The sequence below is a fragment of the Ictalurus punctatus genome, chromosome 13 (assembly GCF_001660625.3).
Source record: "Ictalurus punctatus breed USDA103 chromosome 13, Coco_2.0, whole genome shotgun sequence".
Lineage (NCBI taxonomy): Eukaryota > Metazoa > Chordata > Actinopteri > Siluriformes > Ictaluridae > Ictalurus > Ictalurus punctatus.
The window spans coordinates 10,055,001-10,080,000 of NC_030428.2; the positions used below are offsets into that span (position 1 = coordinate 10,055,001).

General features: G+C 43.4%; 2 protein-coding genes across 5 annotated transcripts in view; both read left to right on the forward strand.

The window, feature by feature from the left end:
- daglb (diacylglycerol lipase, beta) overlaps positions 1 to 2,918 on the forward strand; it is a 10,837-nt gene extending 7,919 nt beyond the window's left edge. Inside the window, exons 10-15 of the mRNA XM_017483442.2 lie at positions 382 to 462; positions 566 to 693; positions 861 to 929; positions 1,092 to 1,164; positions 1,316 to 1,566; positions 2,163 to 2,918. Coding sequence (XP_017338931.1) covers positions 382 to 462; positions 566 to 693; positions 861 to 929; positions 1,092 to 1,164; positions 1,316 to 1,566; positions 2,163 to 2,358 — 798 coding nt within the window. The 3' untranslated portion in view covers positions 2,359 to 2,918. The remainder of the gene's footprint in view (positions 1 to 381; positions 463 to 565; positions 694 to 860; positions 930 to 1,091; positions 1,165 to 1,315; positions 1,567 to 2,162) is intronic.
- Positions 2,919 to 4,028: 1,110 nt separating this feature from the next.
- The window catches only part of spag9b (sperm associated antigen 9b), a 58,095-nt gene continuing 37,123 nt past the window's right edge, over positions 4,029 to 25,000 (forward strand). For 2 of the 4 annotated variants that reach the window (XM_047159477.2, XM_053685457.1), the window contains exons 1-2: positions 4,029 to 4,649; positions 24,353 to 24,473. In XM_047159477.2, the coding sequence (XP_047015433.1) occupies positions 4,350 to 4,649; positions 24,353 to 24,473 (421 nt within the window). In that variant the 5' untranslated portion in view covers positions 4,029 to 4,349. Of the gene's footprint in view, positions 4,650 to 24,352; positions 24,474 to 25,000 lie in introns of those variants that run through there. The other 2 variants (XM_017483440.3, XM_053685459.1) reach the window with 2 other exon arrangements.

The window sequence follows — 25,000 nt, forward strand, 5'->3', positions numbered from 1 at the left end:
AATGAGTGCGTGTATGTATGTATGCATGTTGCACTGTGATTGGCTGCCATCCCAGGACATCCAGGGCGTTTTACTGGTTCACACCCAGTGTTCCTGGGAAGTATACAGTATATTGACGTGATATCGCGTTATAACCAACAAGGTGTGTTTAATAAATCTTCCCAGTGTCTGACACACTCAGACCAGCACCACATTACCATGTTTTTACCACCACGGAGTTACTGTTATGCTGCGAATGATCCATTACATGGAGAGAGTAGAGAGGGGACTGACGAGTGGACTTTAGTCGGCAATGGTATACCTACAAAACGTAGTAAGATGTCTACAGAATGTAGATGTCTAAAGGTAGGAAAGTTAAGAAAGTTTCTTTCTGTTTCACAGGGCATATCCCAAGCAGCTGGTTATATTTACAAGAAGCTGGTTAACGATGGCATCCTGAGGCAGGCTTTCAGCATTGCTCCTGTAAGTCTTGATTTGATCCCTACCTGGTTCTTGTATTCATTCTTTGATTGATGATTGGAGTATACCTGTATATGTACGGTGATTATAATTTGTGTGTGTGTAGGCGTACAAGTTGGTCATCACGGGTCACAGTCTGGGTGCAGGCGCAGCAGCACTTTTGGCTGTCCTCCTCCGCAGTACTTACAGCACACTGCAGTGCTACGCTTTCTCACCACCAGGGGGCCTCATGAGGTCTGTCTGTCCACTTTCCTTGGAACATTTAAACAATCTGGTGGAGGTCTAAAAGTTCATCGCCACCACGACCCTATCGTGATTATTTGTAAATAGAGTGAAATGTTACTAAAGATATAAATGCTGTCTTCATTAAACGTTCCAGCTGATGTCATGTCTTTCTTTAGTAAAGCGCTGACTGAATACTCCAAGCAGTTTGTGATCTCTGTGGTTCTGGGAAAGGATCTGGTTCCCAGGTGAGGATTATGCCGAAGGTAGTCATAGATAGATTGATTCTATATGATTTATTAAGCGTGAATTATGGGATGTATCGTGCTTCCATGCTACGCTATGTCATGCTGTGATTCAGTCTTCGTACTTCTGTTCGTTTCACTTCCCTAAAATGACCTATTTTTCAGATTGAGTATTCCAAACATGGAAGATTTGAAGAGGAGGCTATTAAAGATGGTGTCTAATTGCAGTAAACCGAAGGTGAGTGGTTCGTGTTCTAAGGTGTTCAGCTTTTCAACCAATTGGAAATAACTGCCAGAGTGTTTTTTGGGTTTTTTTTTGTCCCCCCCCCCCTCGATTTATACCGCTTCCCTCATGAACTTCTGTATTTTTTGTTCCCTCTGTCCAACAGTACAAAATCCTCTTGCACGGCTGCTGGTATGAGGTGTTTGGCGGAACCCCAGATGACTTTCCCACAGAAATGGAGAACCGGCGGGAGGAGCAACTGACTCGACCTTTGCTCGGCGAGGAGAGCCTGTTGGTGCGTGGTTCCACCTCCTACCAGAGCCTGTCTTCAGACGACTCCCCCACCAACACCACCCACCTCCCGCTCTACCTGCCTGGCCGCATCCTATACATCACAGAGGAGGGACCCTCGCGCAGGTCAGAGCCCACCTCACTCTCGGTTTAGCATGAACATAGTCACCCCATACCTCACAAAGAATCTGAGATCACCACGAAGCTGCACTATTTGTATACAGATCCAACAGAAAGATCGTAAGAGTACAGATCTGGCACAGATACCGAAATGCTTTCTTTTCAGAATCATGGAAAAACTACCAGCGCTTGTTAATTAGCACCCATACATTCCAGCCCAGTTACAGTCTGGTAATCGCTTGTGGAATGTTCCCTTTTCAAACCCTCGTCTGCCCAACTTTATTAAACCTTTTAAGAATGATAAGCTATGTTCGAGTAGTTGGAGTAATCTAGATATTTTTTTTTTTAAATCTGTGAAATATGTTGGCAAAAGAATATGCGACTTGTGTGTGTGTGTTTTAGTAAACTGTTGCGTCTGTTCTTTTTTATTGATATACAGACGTTTTCACTGTAGCGTTTTTGTTTTGTTTTTCTTAATCTGCAAATATAAAGGTTCCATAAAACAAGTGGATGGAAATACAACAGTAGAAATGTGCTGTGTCGCTAAAACGATCTCTGTCTTTCTTGTCTTGTTACCGACTCTCCTGAAACCCGAAATCCAGGCTGTGCTTCTCTCAGGTGCGTTACCGTGCCGAGTGGTCGAGTGCGACGGCGTTCAACAGTGTGCTGATCAGCCCGCGCATGCTCGTCGACCACATGCCAGACGTGGTCCACAAGGCGCTGCTCAGCCTCACAAAGGAGCGACACTCGTCCCTCTGCCCCTCATCTGCCAGCAACGCTCACCTGAACGTCATCTGAGCTCCTTCTGCCTCCGGCTCAGATCCTGAAATGACTGTGGCAGTGAATGCACAACACGGCTGGAGGGAGCTGCGCCGTTTAAGACCCTGCTGCCTCAGCCTCGAGAGCCGTTCGGCTCTTTCGGATTTTATCAATATGTTGTCATTTGCCATTTCGTTGCTGTATACATGCATCGGTCTTAGTGTTCAAAGCCCAGTGTGTATTTCTCAACAGTAAGTCATAATGCTACGTTTATGAAAGTCATTATTTTTATTTATTTGTGGAAAACTCAAGATTGACAATTAGGACATGTAAGGGAAAGACATTTAGGTAACTGTGTAGCAGTGGTGTCCTGTTTGGTGCTTTATGTTTATTGAGACTTCAGGTTCTGTGAAGAGTGCTACGAGATCAGAGCAAGAACGTCATAATCACACAACTGCCAATGTGCAGATGCAGATTTGATGTACATTCAGTTTGCATGAGAACTATTAAATGTGGGCTCATTTACTACAATACATGTCTTGCTCATAAACATTCTGGCTGTGACATTTTTCATAATTAATAAATGTCAGTGAGAATCATGGAGTTGTGTTGGGTTTCAGTTGTGATTAAACAATGAAAGGATAATCATATTTAATAAGGAAAATGATTTGATTTAAGGCTAAAGGTTTGCAGCAGGGTAGCGTTTCTGGATCAGAGCTCTAGTGTCTCCGGTTCGTTCCTGAGCTGTCTGTTTATATCCCTTTGTGTGTTCACATTGGTTTCCTCTGGGTTTCCTCCAACCTCACAAAAACATGCTGGTATGTGAAATGGTGACTCTAATTTTCCCCTGTGAGTGAGTGAGTGCGAGTGTGTGTATGTGAGTGCGAACATGTGTATGTGATTGAGTATGTGAGGGAGTGTGAGCATGTGTGAGGGAGTGTGAGTGAGGGAGTGCGAGCGTGTGTGAGTGAGTGAGTGAGTGAGTGAGTGAGTGAGTGAGTGAGTGAGTGAGTGAGTGAGTGAGTGAGTGAGTGAGTGAGTGAGTGAGTGAGTGAGTGAGTGAGTGAGTGAGTGAGTGAGTGAGTGAGTGAGTGAGTGAGTGAGTGAGTGAGTGAAGGAAGCGATGCTATGCGATGGACTGACATACAGGGTGTATTTTCACCTTCGCCTCACACCTCCAGGGTTGAGGGTTCGATTCCCGCCGCTGCCCTGTGTGCATGTAGATCGCATGTTCAACAGGTGCTGCAGGGGTTTCCTCCCCCAGTCCAAAGACATGCATGGTAGGCTGATTAGCATGTCCGGAGTGTATGAATGTGTATGTGACTGTGCCCTGTGATGGATTGGCACCCTGTCCAGGGTGTACCCTGTCTTGTGCCCCATGATCTCTGGGATAGCCTCCAGGTTCCCCATGACCCTGTAGGATAAGCGGTATAGAAGATGGATGGATGGATGATGTTATGCTTCTGGGTCTTGCTATCAAACTGTGTAACTTGTTGACTGTTTCAGATCATGTACTTATCCGTGTGATTTTTTTTTTTTTAGTCCAAATTACTAAAAGATAATCAGTACATTGTACGATAACAGAAACGGGTCTAGGATGTTCATGAACACCTCCACTGAGTTAAATATAAGTGTCAGATCCCATTTTTTCCCTCCGTTGCCGCCCACCCCACTTTTAGAAAGTGACGTCACGCCTCGACGCTCCAGTCAACAACTCTTCAGGTCGGGACTTTAGTTGGAAACAAGTGGAGAATATGACTCTGTCCATTTAACCTACCCTCTCTGAAGAACCTGTCTAGGAGATAGCCAAGTGGCTTCGTTTATCCTATTTTTTATTTTTATTTATTTTTACTTCCAGTCCTTTTTATAAAGTTACTTCGAGTCAGTTCTGAGTGCGAACTTTAAACTGTAAACACTTCCAAAGCTGGAAGGTCGCCTGGCTAGCTCGCTAGCTAGCTATCTTAAGTAGTTAGCTAGCTAGCTAGCTAGCTGCGTTTTCCGAGCCAGCAGAGTAAAAAGAAGCGGGGAAAATGGAGCTGGAAGACGGCGTCCTTTATCAGGAGGACTCGGGAAGTTCGTCCATGATGTCGGAGAGGGTGTCCGGCTTGGCGAGCTCCATCTACCGCGAGTTCGAGCGCCTGATAAGAAAGTACGACGAGGACGTGGTGAAGGAGCTGATGCCGCTGGTGGTGGCCGTGCTGGAGAACCTGGACTCGGTGTTCGCGGAGAACCAGGAGCATGAGGTGGAGCTGGAGCTGCTCAAAGAGGACAACGAGCAGCTCGTCACTCAGTACGAGCGCGAGAAAGCGCTGAGGAAAGGCGTCGAGGAGGTGCGGGGTTTATGTTTTTGTTTTGGTTCAGAGAAACACTATCGAGGCAGGTTAAGTTGCACATGAGCAGGCGTGTTTTATAACTTAGACCAGGGGTGCACAAACTTTTGTCTCGCAGGGATCTCTTCTTATGATCGCAGTACACTTTAATGTCTGAACAGCTGTTCATCATCATCATCATGACCAACTTGTCTTGAACCCTCAACCTTCCACTCTTAAAACCCAAACTAGTTGTAAAAATGTTGTACTTGAAGATGTTTTTAAGTCGGTGATCGTGCGAATCTTTCAAAACATCCGAAGCCTGTCCCAGGAACACTGTGGGGGAGGTGGGAATACTGCCAGGATGGGACATGCGGATATTCACACGTCCATTAAAAGCAATGTAGGGCAGCCTGGCGTGCACAGATACTCGACACTAGGGATGGGCGATATGGACTTGAAACTATATCACGATATGTTCTGGTATTTATTGCGATAACGATATCGGTGATGATATAAATACAGTACCGTGCACTATCGTTCATGGCTACGAGTGACTGCTGTGTGCGGTCTTGAGAGCCTCAGAAACACAAACGTTGATCTAAAAGTAAAAGTGAATTTCTGGAAGCAAACCAGTTCCAGATCGTCGAGGTACAGTAGCTCCTCGTTTAGCGATGAACAACTCCTCGGCTTCACGTCCGCCTTCCGCCGTACTCGTCTTCGCTCTGCACGCGAGCTGCGAACCGGTCGCACACAGCAATACGTCATCGACCAGGCTTCATCGTTATTATCACAGGAAGACTCATTATTATAATGGGGAGAATTTCAACCGGTATATCGCAAACGATAAGATATCGCCCATAGCTACTCGACACAGACAGAAAGCTGAGCTCAGGATCGAACCAGGTTGGAGTTACGCTACCCTCCGTCCCACAGAACTGCCCGAAAGAACCTCGTTCAAGATTTAGTCAACTGGTTAAGATTAGTCAACTACAATAACTAAATAATCACTGTAACAATTTTATTGTTCAGTCTGTATAGCATTTCAGAGTTTTTTTTTCTGATTGTTGCGCCCAAAAATGCTTCGTTTTCAAAATTTGCGATGCAACTTGCGGCATTTTTAGCCCTCCCCGAATTTGCGAAATAGCAGTTGTACGAAATAATTTTGCGCAGTGATGTTTGTTGGTAAATGAGACCTTTTAGCTCTACTCACGTTCGACGTCACGTGACGCATCTCGGCCCAAATCTGCGGCGATCTCGAAAGAATCTCCTAAGAATATTGCGGAGTTTGCTGGATTTTGAGTTATTTTCCGCGATCGCGAAATCCCCCCGGAGGGACGGAATAGTGGGCGGCGTCCAGCGCTGTCGCAACACCGAATATACAGCGTGAACCAAAAGTCTTCATACATACAGTAGGGGAGTGTGTTTAACAGAACCATGCGGATGTCCACTTCTCGGTCGGCCCGAAACACTTCCAGTCTTTTTTAATTAGTTAATAAGTTTGGCGGCAGTGTCGTGTGTGTGTGTGTGTGTGAGTGAGAGAGATGCGCTCGCCACGTCTCCTGTTAACATCCATCGCGACCTTGCGACAGCTTCCCGATCCAGCCACGAGAATGATTTCAATACGTTCTTCTTTTGTCAAAAAATACCCCCTAAAATAAACAATGAAAAATTTCAGAAGACATTTTGATTAAAAGTGTTAATATCCCCTACGTTTGGACTCTTGGGACACCCTGTATTAGTAAAAATTGCAGACTGTATCACTTTCTCCAGGGGACATGCTCGCTGTGTTGAAGTTTGCAAGCAGTGCCGTGTTTCAAACTCGGACTCAAGTCCAGCGTGTAGTCTTCGTTTACAGCTGCTCGCGTGCGTTTTGAGAAATAGGATTACGCGTAAACGTCGCACAGTGCTCAGCTCATTAAACCGAATCGCATTACTCTCATTCTGCTGTTTATCAGGTTTGTATTCATACTTGTCGAAAGTGTGGTTGTGATACCGAAAGGGAAAACGTGTTAAGTTTAAAGTTTTAAAAGAGTTTTCGCTTGAAGCTTTAATATTAAAAACGCCTTAGTGAATACGTTAAAAAAAAAATATATATATATTTTTTTGCGAACAAATCCTCGGATAGAAATGCACGTTGCTTACTGGTTTTCGAGATCCTGACCTGCACGTGGATTATAGGATCCCAATTGAATTTAGTACCGCAATGATTAATTGCACTCTGGGCTTTTGCTCAAGCATGTGATTGTACAAGTCACATGCATGGCAGGAACTCTGAAATAGAAAGGGGGGGAAAGGAAAAAAAAACAGTCAAAGCTGTAAAGTCCCTTGTCCTGTCCCTCGAGATGTGTGAAGTCAGATTGTTTCTCTGCTCGACTTCCAGGTGACTGCGTGATTCGTCTAATTGTTAAACGCACACACGCACATAAAAAAATGATTAAAGGCGCACCTTAGCAAAGGAGCAAGTCCCATCATGTTAAGACTGTGGATGTCACCATGCGCTGTAAAAAGACCTAATGGACGAAGCGGTCTGGTAAACGTATTTACTATTCAGTCTGTAAAGGATTTCGTGGCGTTTTTTTTTTTTTGCGTGATTTGTTGCGCCCGGAAATGCATGATTTTGTTACGGCTGTTTTTTCAGAATTTGCGATGCAACTTGCGGCGTTTTTTTTTTTTTATTGCTGGAAAACCACTCGAATCAGTGCAATCACACTAAATAGTTTTGCATGGTCTTTCGCAGTGGTGATTGTTGGTAAATGAGACCTTTTTAAGCTGTACTCCTGTTTCCCCTGTCCCATGCACGTGAATCAAAGAGGGCTTTGGCTGAATGCACGTTGTGATGACGTCACATGACGCGTCTTGGCCCAAATCGGCGGTAATTTCGAAAATCCTCAGGGTATTGCGGAGTTTGGAGGAGTCCTGGGGGGACCAATTATAGTCCCATTAAACACCATGTCGCTATCCAGTCACGTTCGTCATGACACGATACACGTGGACGCTTTTAACGTATTGCAACTCATCAGCTCAGCTAATGCGGCAGAAATGCACCCTCTCCGTGTTCGAGCAGGGTGTCAAACTCTGGTCGCTACACATACAAGATGCAGGCTCTCGAGAGTATAATTCTCCACGCTGTCTGGAATTGAGCGACTTTAAGAGCGTATGATCGGTATCTACTTGAATGGTCCAAAGCCTAAAAGGAGCTTATTGATTTCAGCGTCAAAGCGGATATAAGGTTGCACGCCGTTATGCGTTGCAGCATCTGGCGATTGTTAAAATTTCCTCTTGCAACTATTCCAGAGATGGAGCAGTGGTTTTAGGATCCTCTTTAGTGAAAGGGGTGAACATGTAATGCCTGCGAATTGGACAAAATAAGGGGAAAAAATAACGGTCTCGTCAAAAAGCTGCCATTGGTTTATGTATGTACGAGGTGCTCGGCACCTGGAGCATGCGGGTCTTTCAGTGCAGTAGGTGATTTCTTGGATGTTTGCATTAAACAGTTGGGGTGGACCAGCTATCAGGAAGTAATGACTTGTGAACAAAACATGTTTTGTTGTATGATCAAACAAAATGGCGACGATGAGCTTCTACAGAGATGCCGATGTTGCTGTCTTCCCTGCGACCTCGTCTGAAGTAGACGTCAATACAGAAGCGATATAGGACATGGGTTCTTATGTTTAACTCCTTTAACTGTAAAATATATTCCACGCACCCTCTCGCTATTTATTGTCGCGATCAAGCTTTTGTTTCCTACCACTGGCTTGGACTTGACGTTGTTTACAAGCCACGGTGCTTTGCTTGACATGTTTTTATTTATCAAGGCCTAAATAACAAATAAACAAATAAATATCCGACTCATACCAGCTCTCGGTTAGGCCCGCTCTACTTTGCAACGTCGGTTCAGTTCGTTGATGTTTGCGGGCATTCATTTATGCACAGCTCTCTTAAGATCCTGCCACAGCATCTCAATGGGGTTGAGGTCTGGACTTTGACTTTGCCATTTAAACACCTCTATTTTTGTCATCTTTAGCCATTCAGATGTGGATTTGCTGGTGTGCTTGCGATCTTTGGTCATGTTGCATGACTCAGTTTTGGTCCACCTTAAGCTGCTGGACAGACAGCCTCACATTTGTCAAGAATATTGTGGTATAAAGTGAAGTACATGGTTGTCTTGATGACTGCGAGTTTCCCAGGTCCTGTGGCTGCAAGACGTGCTCAAATCATCCCCCCTCCACCACCATGCTTGACAGTTGCCCTGAGGTGATTTGTGGTGATATGCTGTGTTTTGGTCTGTGCATGATGACATCTCCACCTTGGTCTCATCAATCCAAAGGATATTGTTCCAGAGCTTTTGTGGTTTGTTCAGATGCAATTTTGCAAACATAAGTCATGCTCCATATTCTCTTTTGGACAGAAAGGGCTTTTTCCTAGCTACCCTTCCACGAAAGCCATACTTGTTCAATGTTTTTTCGATTGCGCTCTCATGGACATGAGCAGTAACATGCCTACAGAGGCCTGTAGGTCACATGATGTAGCTCTTGGGTTTTTCTTCACGACTCTGAGCATTAAACGCTCTGACCTAGGACTGAATTTGCTGGGATGCCTGCTCATGGCCTTTCTCACTGTAGAACGGTGAATTTCAAATTGTTCAGAGATGGCCTTCTAACCATTCTCAGATTGGTGAGCAGCAACATTTGCTTCTCTGAGGTCATGGCTGTTGTCCTTTCCTTCTTGGCCTGATGTAGAGACACACCTGAGTGCTCCAGAGCACAGAACCACCAAAAGACTCATTGATGATTAACCAATCTTGTGCATTGCTTTTATTTATTTATTTATTTATTTTATTTATAAAGTAACAGCTGACTGGAAGTTGGTGAGGACCACAGAATTATGTAGGCCCCTGATAAATACAAACATAGAATTGAAGGACGGTGTACTTTCTTTTTCCCAGGCTTTGAACAGGAAGGACGCTACTGTCTCACTATAGGTAATCTAAGTAAAATACGTTACTTCCTATTCGTAGTGATGCTTCAAATAATCATTGTTTTGCAAAAGTCATAGTGAGGTTGGTCATGTGTGATGCTTTTATAGACTGGACTTAGTAAATGGAGGTCATATAGGCTGCTATCCAATGAACATCCTGTTTCAGGATGCTTTAGGTGCCAGGGAAGCTATTTGACATGATCCCTGCAGATGAGTTTGTGTGGATTATGAAATGGAGCAGTGCGGATCGTGCGGTCATTTAGGTCAGTTGCAGCGAGACCCTGCCTCCACATCGGAGCTGCCTGCCAGTTGCTGCTGCTCAACAGTCACCCGCTTGTTCTGTATAAACCTGCAGGGACACCACGATCCATCGAAACACACAGGGGGACACACTGCCCGGCTTCTGTATCTCGCTTCCCGACTCGCCCTCTTTTATATGCCTGGCCTTCCTTGTGATGGCGACGGGCGAGAGAAAGCGCTCCTTTTTCTTCAAAGGCAGGCTCACTTTCAGGTCACATGAGCCTTTTGTGCGTAGCAGCTGAAGTGAAGAGCTGGCGCACGACCCTTTTGCGTTACCGCTGAGTGTTTCGGTTGCCTTCGGTGCACTCGCTGGTACACTGTTCTGCATGATTCTGCTCATTATGAGTAGAAAAATGCGGATAAGTCGGTCAAGAGAAATGGAGGCATAGAGTGTGTGATTACAGAGATGAGGATGGAGAATGTCAACAAGTGATGGCATTTACAAATTTATTGCTAATGATGAATCAGTCAGTCCACATATTTAGTGAACTGTGTGCCTCTAATTAGGACTAATTTCATGAAACTTTGAGATCGTGACAGTATATGCCGTAGATGCTTTTTCTGGTCCTTTTCAAACATCTGTGAATCTTTTGTTAGAAAATCCTCAAGGGTGGGAAAATCGGTAACTGGGCATCCAGGACAAGAAGATTTCTTGTCCAGGCTATTAAATTTTTCATTCATAGTCCCTCACAGACGAGTAGGCTTAATAGCCTAGGCTTAATAGCCTAGCTTATTTCTTCTTTCTTGGAACAACCGGAGAAAGCAAAAAAAAAAAAAAAAAAAAGCCTACTCCGGTTTTTATTCAGTGTGTTTATTTTAAACAAGAAAGGTTTCACGTGGTGTGGTGAACCTTAGCGCTCTAACTATAGTGCCTGTTACTCATCCTGAATCAGCTTTAATTAGGTGGATTATTTAGCATGCACGGTCGACACATGACCGTTTCAGAATCAGGATCGTGTACAGAAACGCTGTGAAAACGAGCAAGTGCTGTCCAAAGCAGTCGTATAGTAAACACTCTCGCTTACTCCGTGTGGTTAAACATATCCAGGAAAAATACATCAAGACGTTAATCAGAGTTGAGTAATATAATATCGTATGTGCTATATGATTATTGTATCTTGCATTATCGGCCGTTTTTGCCGCCAGTCAGTTTCTGGACAAACAAAGCATGGGAACGGGCTTGCACTTGCTCAGTGGGCTAGCTGATTAATTTTTCATTCGTTCCCCCCCTGAGGTTAGAAGACTGACATATGTTTTGAAATGCATGGACCTTAAGTAAAGCTGTATTAAAGACTAACGTGCATTCTGTGCAAATCTTGGACATGACTGCAATTCTCCAGCAAGTTAGAGACCGATTCTAGCACAAAGTGTTAGCTACAACTAAATAGATTTAGTTTACTTGTACGTTTACGGGCGCAGGCAGAGTGTAGGTCACTTCAGAATTAGCCTGCCTGACCTATAGTACCGTGTCAGTATAAAACTGACCAACCTCTACCCTGGTGCCGTTTGTGAGATTCTGAATATTTTAGTCATTTATAGCTTGAGCAAAATAATCATTTGGCCAGGTGACGTGTGTCTCTAGACATAACCCCTCTGTAAGATCTGTGTCATTTATATATAGCCACACTTCTAAGCTGAGTATGAAATGGACACTTAATTTGTTTGGAGATGCAGAGAGGAAATGTCAGGGAAGGGCCAGGAATGTACTCGGGAAAAGAACTTCCTGCAAAGCCCCTCTTTGCAGCCAGGATGCTTCTTGGACCGGCTTTTTTCTCATGCATCGGTTCACACCATTGGTACATAGTCGTCTATATAAAATTGGTGCGCTTTTGTTTGAATGAAACAGCATTTACAGGGCTCTACATTGCAACCATTTCACTCGCATCGGCGATTGAAAAGTACTTTGTGCGACCGTGAAGAAACCGCCATCTTTTATTGATCCCGCAAAATGACACGAATCTGCGACTGTGCCACGCTCGTGTAGACTCGTGTAGGAGTAAATTAATAATAATGCTAAGGCTACGAGGTGGGTTTAATTCAGACTTCTTTATTAAATAATTCCTCACCGATCATAATCGAGAGTAGCAGCAGTTCAGTCTGTAAACATACAGAACGCTGCTGCTCTCCCGTCACTTTCTTCACCAACTGTAATAGACAGCGCATTCACTTCATTTAAGCTCACAGTTGCCAGATATCACTAGGAAAGTCAACGCCGGTGTTCTTGTTTTGATTTAATCCCCCCAAAAACACAATGTTATCAGCCGACATGGCAACACTGTACTGGTGGAACTGATCTAAAAGTGATAAACCAATAGAATGACAAGAAAGAAAATGTGCTTGGTTATAAATAAATCCTTTAATATTTAAAAAAAGATCTAATAAATTCATAACATAAAATGAGAAAATGTTTAATTACTATGGGTCGCATTTAATATCAATGTGACATTAAGCTTAGTAAGCTATTTCCTATTAACCTTTTTCCTAATATGGGTCATGTTTGTGTTAGTCTACTTTTAATTAGGACTCTTTATTGTTTAAGATATTTAAAAATAAATATTTTATTTGCTTGTGTATCAATTAACCAACGGTATTTCTCATTGCTGTTATTTTAATTCAGTTAACAGTGACCAGGAGCAGAGAGCTTACATTTAACTGTTTATGACGGACCTCCTGATTAAAGCTTAAACAAAAAAAAAAGATTGGTATCTGGATCGGTATCGGCTGTATAAATCCTGTTCGGAGGATCAGTAATGATCACCATTACACTAAAGCGCTTTGCATCTGACGGGTAAGTGAACTCACCCAGTCACATCCTATATGAGATTATTCAGATATATACACAGAGCGGTTCGAGAACTGACTCCAGTCCAGAACCGTGACAGTGGGAAATGCCTAACAGTGTAGCTTTAAATATATTTAAGAGGAGCAGACTTCAAAGACTGAACTTTTATGTTTATTGTATTTGTTTACAAGGTGGTACAGGTTAACTGTGTTTTTTTTTTTTTTTTTTTTTTTTTGCATACAGTTTGTAAAATTAACTGGAAATATAAAATTTAGTTTATCAGAAGGTAAATCAATGTGTCATGGCTCACACTATGTTCCTAAATTCTGTCATAATTGTCAAGCTCATGTTTTCTCATTCCAACTTGTGTGTTATATTGTGGCACATTAACTTTACCATCTCTTAAACAAACCCTCAACTTCAACCGTGCTCCTAAATTTTTGTAATTAGGGGTGCTCGTAAAATAAAGTGTTACTGTTGAGCCCTGAGTTAATGTTTCTTATGATTTGGAAATATTTAATCCCTGGAGCTATACATCAGAGTTTATTATTCTGGTATCTTAAAAACAGCCAACCCCTATCTACTAACTACTGGTCGTGTGTGTAATGGTATAAATCTGTGAATAAGGTCACAGGAAGTAACGTTGTTGTTCATGTCATCAGGCCTGTGTGTGTTAACCACAGATGGAAGTAGTGACTTCAAGTCAGCTGTGTAACCATAAGGCAAGGATCTCTCATAACCCTTGCTGTGGTCAATCTGTTGTGCAAATCATTGGGTTTTTTGGGTTTTTTTTTTTTGTTGGTCTAACCAGCAAACTACTCCGTAACCTCTTGATGACTGGTGATTTAGTCATGTGGAAATTTACAGCAAATCACGGCAGTCGTAGAGCAAAACTAGCTGGTTAAGTACACTGTAAACTAACAGAAACCATAATCTGGTTTCAAAAATCCGCCTCTATGTGGGAGCTGGCAGAAGTGAAACGTGTTCCATAGAGAATACAGCAGCTGCGCACCGAGTTATTCTAAGACAGAGACATTCTGTTTCATCTTCCAGCACTGCTGAATATCTTCCAGCGTTTAAAAATTAATGTTTTGCTCGCGCAGCTGATGAAGCTGATGACTTTTGTCTGAAACGCTTTGTTTCTCTGGAAACCGTGTGTCCATACTGTAGGCTTAAATTTTATTACGTCTACTATCATTACTGAATTACAGTCCAGTTACTATATGCGCACTCAGGAACAGTGCCTTGCATAAGTCGTCGCTTCCTTTTCCGTATTTGTAGTAGGGCTGGACGATATGGCCAAAATGTATATCGCTATATATTTCTTAATTCCGGTCGATACGATGTCATTCCGATATCGATGTGAACGATATAAATCCTCAGAAAAACCGCCAAGGACGCCCACGACAGATGCCCGTACCTTCAAACTTTGCCAAGTCTATGAAACCCCTTCCTATAAAACTGTATAATAGTTTAGAAATAAAAACGGCACAAATAAATGAATGTTCACCTTTTTATTTGTATTTAACCTTCATACAAACAAGAAATGTGAAATCGCCGTCAAGTAAACATAAAACTCTCACCTTTCTCAATATTAATATCTTTAACTTTAAACTGCAACCTAGGCTGATGGTCTTATTCTTATAGATTGAAATAAAAGTGCTTCAGCCAGGATAGACAAATATGAAAAATGCTCAGAGTTGCTGCAGAAAACATAAAAAAGAGTGAGCAACAACAAGAACACATGTTGCTGGGGCAGGGACATTGTTGAGGGTTGATGACACCCTATGACAGGCTCTAGAGGTTTCTGGCAAGAAATACAAGCTGGTCTACATTATCTGGCTTCAAGGATGCCCTTTTACATGTGACGATCAGTACGTTTACATGGACAACATTAACCTGAGTAAGACGATACTCTGATTAAGAAACTAGCATGTAAACAGCAATTTTTCATTACCTTAATTCGACTAAAGTCACACTCGAAGTAAACACAAATGGAATTAAGACGTGTGGAGTATTCCTGTTCTAGTCGCTTTATCGAGGTGTATTACAGACATGTACACATCTTAATCACACTATTAACGTCGTGTGGGAGTTTTCACCGCATTTTGCGACAGGACACGATCACACACGGCAGCGCTCGACCGTTTAACAACAAACAAGAGAACACGGCTGCGTCCCAAACCGGATAGTCACCTACCACACAGTAGGTGAAACACATGCATACAGTAGGCGAAATAGATGTATCTCGGCTACTATACAGCAGTTAAGTACGCGGTTTGGGACGCAGCCCACGGCTTCAAGCAGTCGTGTGTTTGCACGTACAGCATGACAAATAATTAACCGCACTTGAAGCTTCCGTAAAATTTTTTTAATAAAACACCCAAAACTGTATACGGTACCATAACGAAGACCAACTGTATGTTGATACGTGAAATTCTGGAGGGGACGGCGCGGCGCGGTGATGTTAATCGAATTATGTTCTGTAACATGTAAAACGGGTACATGAGAGGAGTATTCTAAAAGCGACTCATGTAAACACCTTTATCACAATATTGTCTTACTCAGAGTAAGGTCAATAATTAGATTACTGCTGTCCATGTAAACGTAGTCAGTGTTGCCACCTGTAATAAAAACCCTCTCAGAGGGGGAGCTCGTGGCTTGAATACACAAGTAATGGTTTGCTAGTTGGCTTACTCTGGGGAAGTTCTTATGATAGACTTTCCACCAATCCAGAGGATTTGAGTCACTGTCAGCATCTGGAGACAGAAGGTAGTTTCTGAGCTCCCTCTCAACTGCCTGCTGTACACTCAAGCCTTCTGTGCTTGTAGTGGTGGACCTGTTTGGGGGAAAAAAAGCTAGCCAGAGACCGATTTGTTTTCTTGGCTGGTGTCACTGCTGCAGAAGCGTGTCCCATGTCTTCTTCTCCGGACTCCTCTTCCCTTACCACAACAACTCTCTCTCATTTCAGCATCTCCAACACAGCCTTCTCCTTGATGCATTCTCTCTTCTCCTCCTAAGTGTACTGACGCTTGAATCTTGGGTCAACGAGGAATGCCATGACAAGTAGATGATCCGTGGCTGGGTCATCATACTTTTCGTCAGGTATCCCATCACTGTTGTCTTTATGGTCCAGGTGAGGTCTGTGTCCTCCTCTGCTTCCTTCAAGATGGAGGTGTTGAAGAGATGCATCACTGGTTTTCGGAATGACACACTGACATGGGACTCTCCGGACAAGGCATCGGTGAAGTCGAGGAGCGGGCTTAGAGCTGCATCTGTAGACTCTAAAACGTCCACATCTTGCCAAGTAGGAACCAGCGACCTGGTCTTCTTATCCTTTGAGAGGACCTCTGTGATGGCCCTTTTCTTCTCCAGAACCCACTTCACTACTTGTTGACAGGAGCCCCATCTTGTTGGGGTTTCAGTGATGAGCTTGTGCTTTGGCAAGTGATACTCCTCCTAAACAGCTGCATTGTCCCGTTTCTTCTTCCAGGAGTGGGAGGAGGCAGCCACCACCATTTTACAGACCCCAATTGCTCTGTCCACTCATCTAGGTGAACTTAAAAAAAAAATATTGCAATATCTAGTTCATTTGTATTTTAACTACAATATTTGGTTTATTTATATTCTTCTTACAGAAAAATCACAATTCTCCTGCTTACATACATTTTGTCGTTTTTATTTCACACCTGATTTGGCAAAGTAAGCATCTGTTTCCTTTGAATTTAATTGATAGGACTGCTGTATGTATAAATCCATACAAATATATACGTCTTGCCTAAAGAATAAATGAATAGCCTATAAAGTCACTTAAATTGGGGGAATGGAATCACCTAATCAAAACTATAGGCCAACTAAGTAATATCTAGTGTCTGGGTTTGGTATGGAGCTTTATGATGAGTACTGGAGCAGCCACTTAAGAGTGCAGTGTAAGACTCCATAGTCGTAGCCTACACAACACCGAGCACCTCGACTCAAGTGTTTTATTTATCAAATCACATGCACATCATAACACATGCTCAATGAAATTCTTATGGCATGCAACAACCATATAGCAAGCATAAAATTGTGTGAATATAAACAAATCTAAAAATATCTATCAAAGACATACAAGCACTGTGGAGCTATGTTTAGGTTAGGCCTATTATGTATAAAGCATACCGCCTATTTATTACTGTACAGATAATAGTAATATATTCTCATACCATAAGCAAAATAACTTAACATAATACTCAGATGTATGTTAACTGTGCATAAGTTACCAATAGCAGAGTTCAGTCGGTGTAGCCTTGTCCATCTGTTCAACTCGGCGGCTTTGATGAAATCGGTCCCGCTATTTGTGGTGATGCAGACCTGGCGGTCCTCGCCGAGTCCCCAGGAGGCGAGCGCGTCCGGCTGCAATTGCTTCGCCCGTGTGATCCCCGGTCGAGTAAACCGTCTGGAGTCATAAGCTGAGAAGCTTCCAATCTTGGTCAATAAAGTGAACTGTCAGGCTCAAGTATGGATCCGAGGTTCGGCTTGACCACAGGTCAGCTGTGGTCGCAAAATATGATACTGACTTCAGTTGCTCCTCCACCCTTTCCCTAACTTCACCGTAAAGTGGAGGTATAGCTGTGCGGGGAAAATATTTCCGGCCAGAGAGCTCGTATCTGGGGTCGATGACGGACATCGTTTTCCTGAAGCCCACATTTTCTACCGTACTAAACGGCATCATATCCTCAGTCAAAAAGTTTGACAGCCTTAGTGATGTCTTTATATCGTTTAGACTGTTTGTCATAAGGCATGAATGCAGCCATCCGTGATTGCTGCATGCGTTTCTTTTAACACGGATGGGGATGGGGGTGGCGGTGATATTTCAGGGACAGGTTGGCTTAAACCTTTATGATGCCTCATCTTCTGACTCTCTGAGAATATTCTATCAGGTGGAACTGCTTCAGATGGTGGAACAGATTTGGTGTGTTCCCGCTGCTCGTCGGCACCGCTCTCCGGCACATTTTGCAGCGCACTGAAACCTGAAGTTTATTAGCACTTAGATAAGCCAACCACTTCCATACCACTGAATTAGTCTTTCCTCTCTTATCAACTATTTCGTCTGCTTTCTCTTCACTTGTGGAAGCTCGCTCAGTCGCATTTGTATTGCGGTCAGGGGTACTCATTCTGTAGCTAAAACTCGCCGCGTTGGAGCTTAGCCTAACACTGCCGAGCACTGGCTGCGTGCCTGTGGTGTACGCCATCATCTTTCTGCTCGGCTTGAATACAACGAACTGAGGCCTGCGCCGTGAACGTCCGTCAGTGACAAATGTTTTAAAGTATGTTGAAATATCGGAAATGTGTTTAAAAATCATATCACCGTTATTGAAAAAATGTATATCGCGATATATATTGATATTGAATTATTGTCCATCCCTGATTTGTAGGGTTACGGCTTGGAACTGAAATGGGCTTAATTAAAATTACGTTGTGAATTGAAACAAATTTACCCGTAATATTGTAGCGAGGGGGGGAAAATCTATATAGTTTGCAAAATTTATAAAGGGAAGCATAAAAGTTGTGATTGAAGTATTCAGCTCCATTGCTCCTCTTACATATGTTTAAAGCTACACTGTTAGGTATTTCCCGCTGTCACGGTTCTGGGCTGGAGTCAGTTCTCGAACCGCTCTGTGTATATTGTGTATATATCTGAATAATCTCATATAGGATGTGATAGGGTGAGTTCATTTACCCGTCAGATGCAAAGCGCTTTAGTGTAATGGTGTTCATTACTGACGCTCCGATCAGGATTTATACAGCCGATGCTGATTTCTTGTCATCACGCTCTCGCGCTCTCGCTCTCTCCCCTCTCCCGCCCTCTCACTCTCTCCCTCTCCCGTATTCTCGTACCGACAATAAAACAAGATGCCGTCTCGGCGGATGTGTGTAGTGCAGCGGTTGGTGGCATTCAGAACGAGTCGTGGCACTATGGTTGCATCATCAAGATGCGACAAACCACATGAAGTGTTTAAACGTGCATACCAATTTGTTTCCAAGAAAGTATCAAAACCCTGTCCGCTTGTCACAGGTGCTCAGGCTAATGGTTTGTCAATCCCAGTACTGAATAATATTGGAGAGAATTTATTACACCATTTATATAACATTACTCAACATAGTTGTACATGAGATTCACAATACTTCTGTTTCTTTCTGACGTCTGTATAATTACCATGTGAACCTGAGGACTGTGTGTGTGTGCGCGTGTGCGTGTGCGCACACACCATTCACGTCCTGCCTCATTAATCCCGTCTGAGCCGCCTCGGGGTTTTATTTATTTATTTATTTTTAGTGCAGGAGCTGGACAACCTGTCCCCTGAATACACTCTAACACCTCTACATGTATATGCGTGCATGCGAACACGCACACCCCACAAAGCCTTCATCTTTCCCGGAATATCAACACCGCACTTTCATTTAAATTAAATACAATGATGCTAGCCAGACTTAAAAAAAACAAACCCAATTATCATCAAAATTTGACTAGCAGAGTTATAATTATAGACATAAATAATAGCCGAGAACTAACATCACTTCCTGATTAACGGGTTAGCCGAGCTACATCGACAGACACGGACAGTCGTAAAACACTGCATTTACAGCTATCTCAGCCTGGACTTTTAGCCATTAACTCCAGCCAGAAAAAACATTCAGCCGTTTACTACAACAAGCAGCAAACACCGAATAAAAGGAAGCCAACGCAACAAAGTCGTGAGATTAAAAGGCTACGGTCATCGATACCTCCTCCTTTCCGCCGAGTGGAATATTTACACAAAAATTCGGCTTTCACTTGGCACTGATCGTGTTGCTTAGTTACTCGTAAAGAGTTTCACACGTATCAAAAAGTCACATGACGACCGGAAGGACCGAGTGGCTGTTTTATTGTGTTGGCTGCTCTTTAATAAAAGCTGAAACTACGTTAAAATTGTGACTCCGGAAAGCCCGAGGTCAATTTAAAGCAATGATAGAAAATCATATTCGTTTCGGTAGATTATTAATAATGACGTCGAGATGGACGCAGCAAGAATAAATTCCCAGAAACGGCTCTTTTCATGATATTTCCGACAGGCCATCTGGTGCAACATCGATCCCTACACGATGTTAAGGTTTTGATGAGAGCTCAGCAATATGAGCTATGGCTTTGTGCTCCTAAAACAACAAGGCAACTGAAGATGCAGTTGACTGTCAATAGAGTGCCGGCACACTGCTCCCTCTGTATCGCTTTCAGCACAAGGGGATCATTATGCACGAAATGTTCAGAAGGCTGTACACAGCCAGTGCTCCTTCCTCTGCGGCGATGTCATATGAACGTCGTCCTGCGGATCATATGACGAGCGATGCCGAGAGATGGCGAAAGCGAAACACTCCCACGCGCACATTCACCAGACGCTCGCGCTGCCAGTGCTGACAATCGCCCAAGTGAATGAGGTTTAAAGGAATACTCATTCACAGCCTGAATTATTAACCACGTAGCTTAGATAAAGCAAAGCAGTTTCTTCTGTACGAGGACACTCTTTAACTGTTTGCGATTCCAGGAACGACATGCTGCATGCGTAGTGACCAAAAAAAAAAAAAAGAGAGCGTGCACTACTGTAGGGAGAAATCTCTTGTCAGGAATTTGCAGCCAAGCAAAAATAATAATGTCATTACCAGTCGTGTGAGATTTTTTTGCATGGTCGATTGCGGCAGTCTGTGCGGTCGCCTGCCAGTACCTGTGTGTTACACCCAAAACGCCGCAATCCGCACGTAGGGATGGGCGATATCTTATCGTTCGCGATATACCGGTAGAAATTCTCCCCATTTTAATAATGAGTCTTCCTGTGGTGATAACGATAAAGCCTAGTCGATGGCGGACGTGAAGCCGAGGAGGAGTTCATCGCTAAACGAGGAGCTACTGTACCTCGACGATCTGGAACTGGTTTGCTTCCAGAAAATCACTTTTACTTTTAGATCAACGTTTGTGTTTCTGAGGCTCTCAAGACCGCACGCAGCCGTCACTCGTAGCCACGAACGATAGTGCACGGTACTGTATTTATATCATCACCGATATCGTTATCGTGATACAGTTTGAAGTCCATATCGCCCATCCCGAATCCGTATATACATTCATCATCGCTGTGGGGAAAATGTAAACGCACTACGTTGCCGCACCGTTTCACTCACTCGTGGAAATCTACTGAACTGGGATCCGAAAGAGCGCTACGGTTTTTAGCCTCTGATCGCTTGTGTAATATTCCCACCCACGCATTTATGACTCGTGAAATGTCACTCGGCGCATTCGCATATCGAGACGTTTGTAATACAGCCGACGTGCTGAAGTTTCTCAGTATTTCAGCTCATTCTCAGAATATCCGGTTCATCAAAAACATACACGAGTCGTACACGCTTTTATCCTTATGTTTGATAAATCCAAATCCTCATCTTTTGATAAAATTCCAGCGGGACTTGGAGTAGAAAGCGAAAGTTTTTAACCCCTCTTGGTTTTTAAATGTGGTGGGGGGGGGGGGTGGGGGGGGGGGGGGGGGGGGGGGGGGTCCAAGGTGCTAATATTACAGTGCCGTAAGCACACAACACGCCGAGTCTTACAGCAAAGTCAACAGAAGTGATATGAACGACTTCTGGCCGCATTAAAGGCTCTGTTTAGTCGTCGAGGGGAAGTTGTAAAGAATGAGGTCATAAAAATGATTAAACAGTGTTTACATTAGACTCAGAAAGGGAAGTGCAAACTTTCAAACCGATCGCCTTTTCCTGCTGCACCGTTAATATCTTAACGCAGGCTATTTGGGCGATTCTTGTGATTTAATGATTTAACTTCTGTGGAACGCGTTAAATATTGTATCGCTATCTCGGGCTTCCTGTTTTTGTCCTAAGGGTGTTTCTGTACCCTGCGCATCACAATGTGAGCACTGTGTGCGGCGGTATCCGAGGGCACTGCGCTGCAGAGACCGGGCATGTGAAGTGACCGGGAGCTTCATGATCATGTGATCCCTCACACAGATACTCGGTGTGCGTCATACGGGTTTGAAGTCTGCTCGCCCGGAGGAAATGAAGCCTTCTTTAGCACCTTAAGTGAACTGCAGAGTCAGAAGAATTTCTTAGTGAATATCGCCTTGTTCTCGAGTTGCCCGAATCGGGTGAACAGACGAAAGTGAGATTCGGAGCAGAAGCGTCGTTCATGCTGAAAATCAGATGTTCACCTGATTTTATATACCGTGCGGAAGGATCTTATCCCCCGACTTTGAGTTACATAGTCAACCTAGTCAACAGATTTCCAGACGATTGGTTTTTCTGCTTCTCAGAGATTTTCAACCAGTTGTTTGTGCTACGTCACCTGCCTGCCCTCTTCCACATACACGAGCTCACAGATGCCCGTGATTTGCTCAGTTTTGCTCGACTGATTGACCGGGGAGTAAGTAAAGCCATACCTCCCACCCAATTTTGCGCTCTCGCCGCATGGTTAAACATATCGAGAGAAAGGACTCGAATAATAGCTTTTACTTGCTGATACCAAGAACGAAAACCATAGCTCATAGCCAGAACTTTGGCCATCGGTTATTGTCGGAAGAGGACCGTAATCATAAACTTGTTCTTCCCGTTAGTTTGTATCAATGCACTTCACTAAATATCTGGCCCTTATGTTAGTACATTACTTTAGCTACCATTTTGTAGCCTAGTCGGTTAGTTTCCTGGCCACCAAAACATGGCACTGGGCAGCACGTTGGAGCTTTCACCTGCCTGCTGTGTCGGCTCATGAATTTATGATTCGTCCACACTTGTACCTCGGGAAATCTGTAGGAATTAGCATATAGCTGCCGTTTAAGATTTATATCCGTATCCTTATCACTGCACGTGTGTGCTGTTTGGAATCGGTTAGATTCCACTGCCTTTAATTCACTATTAAGTTTTATGTTTGCAGACATTTTCCACTTTTTGTGCTTTTGATCCAGGCTCTTTTTTTTTTTTTTTTAATAGACATCTTGAACCCAGATTTCCCGCTGAATCATTTCTTTAATCTCCTGCAGATATTAAAGCTTCAGCACTGAAAAAACGGATCGGGTTCGTTTTCTCACTCCTCCGCGTCAGTTTTCCAATGGATGTTGTTTGCACGCAGCACCTACGAGAAATGTGGTTTGGCTGATCGCAAACAATAGAGGTAGAGGTGAGGGCGTGTTGTGTGTGTGTGTGTGTGTGTGTGTGTAAAAGTGTGTGCGATGGGGGAGAAAATCCTCTCTGCAGCTATTCTCTACGGCTTCTCCTCCACTTGCCGTAGCCAAAAGTGTGGTTTGGTCTGAATGAGCTAAGGTGGCATGAATAAGCTCAGCTGACGCCCGCAGTGACTCACTGAAACCTGAATCGGTCGTGATGGAGGCAGGACACAGCTGTTAATGTTTAGCCAACGCCACCGCAGATGTCACCCGGGCTTAAGGGTGACTGCGAGTGTATAATCACCATTAATGCGCTATGTAGTTTTTGTTCCCCATTCAAACACTTTGCATGATCTTAAATAAGAAACGTGTGAAGTTGGTTCAACAGACCTCTGTTTATTTAGCAGGTGTGATTTAAACATCTTACGCACGTTCTTGAAGAAAAGGAGTAATTCCACGTGAACAATGATTCCTGATGATTTTTTTAGCTTAAACTCATTTCTTTTGAACATTTTAATTCAATTCAATTCAATTCAATTTTATTTGTATAGCGCTTTTTACAATAGACATTGTCTCAAAACAGCTTTACAGAAATATCAACACGGTATACAGATATTAAAGGTGCGAATTTATCCCAACTGAGCAAGCCACTGAGTGGCGACGGTGGCGAGGAAAAACTCCCTAAGATGTTTTAAGAGGAAGAAACCTTGAGAGGAACCCGACTCAGAAGGGAACCCATCCTCATCTGGGTAACAACAGATAGTGTGAAAAAGTTCATTATGGATTTATATGAAGTCTGTATGGCGTTAGGAGCAGCCGTAGTCCCAGCAGTCTGGAATTAAAGAAGATTTGAGCTCCATCCAGAGGCAGAAAGGATCTGGATCTCTAGTATCTCCATAAATTCGTGTGGGGCTCGGCGAAAGGAGAGAGGGAGAAAGTAGAACAGAATCTAGTCAGGGTAGGCTTGAGTAAACAAATACGTTTTAAGCTTAGACTTAAACACTGAGACTGTGTCTGAGTCCCGAACACTAATAGGAAGACTGTTCCATAACTGTGGGGCCCTATAAGAGAAAGCTCTTCCCCCTGCTGTAGCCTTCACTATTCGAGGTACCATTTTACACCAGTCAGTCAAAGTTTCCGTCCACCTGGATCTTAGTGTGTAGTGTTGTCTTCTTGAGTATTAAAAATCATGCAAATGTAAACTTTCGAACTGGTTTATTTTTCGTGCAAGTGAATTATTTTTTTTTTTGTGTGTGTGGAAAAATGTACTTTTTTTTCCCAGATTCTGCGAGGTATATGTAAACTTCCGGCCTCAACTGTATATTAAATCGATTATTTGAGAAACACAACCTGTTGGTGAAGCCTGGACATCTTAACGCCCCCCCCCCCCCTCCCCATTACTTTGAGAAGAAGTGTGTTAAATGAAATGTTCACTAAACACAGCTGAAAGCTTGAAAGTAGAAATTGTCTCATGTCTTGTGTCGCTTCAGAGGTATATGGAGATTGAGGACTTGCAGGATCAGGAGCGGAAAGAGCTGCAAAGCAAAGTGACGACGCTGGAGGGCCTAACCAGACAGCTGGAGCTCAAGACCAAGAACTACGCAGACCAGAGTGAGTATTTCGCTTCACAGCAAAGTTTATTTCTCCACATCAGACACTAGAGGTGCCAGCATCCAATGTTTTTGACACCTTCGTAAAGCAGTACAGGAGACACTGGTGTATTTTTCCCTGCATTTTCAGGTATCAGTCAGCAACACTCAGTACGTTTACATGGACAACAATAGTCAGATATTAAGACGATACTCTGATTGAGAAACTAGCATGTAAACAGTGATTATTGATGACATTAAGCCGACTAAAGTCATACTCGAAGTAAACACAAATGGAATTAAGACGTGTGGAGTATTCCTGTTTGAGTCGCATTATCGAGGTGTATTACAGACATGTACACACCTTAATCACACTATTAACGTCGTGTGAGAGTTTTCACCGCATTTTGCGACAGGTCACGATCACACACGGCAGCGCTCAACCGTTGACGACAAACGAGAGCACGGCTGCGTCCGAAACAGCGTACTTGCCTACTATATAGTCGGAGAAATGCACGTATATCAGCTACTATATAGACGGTAAGTACG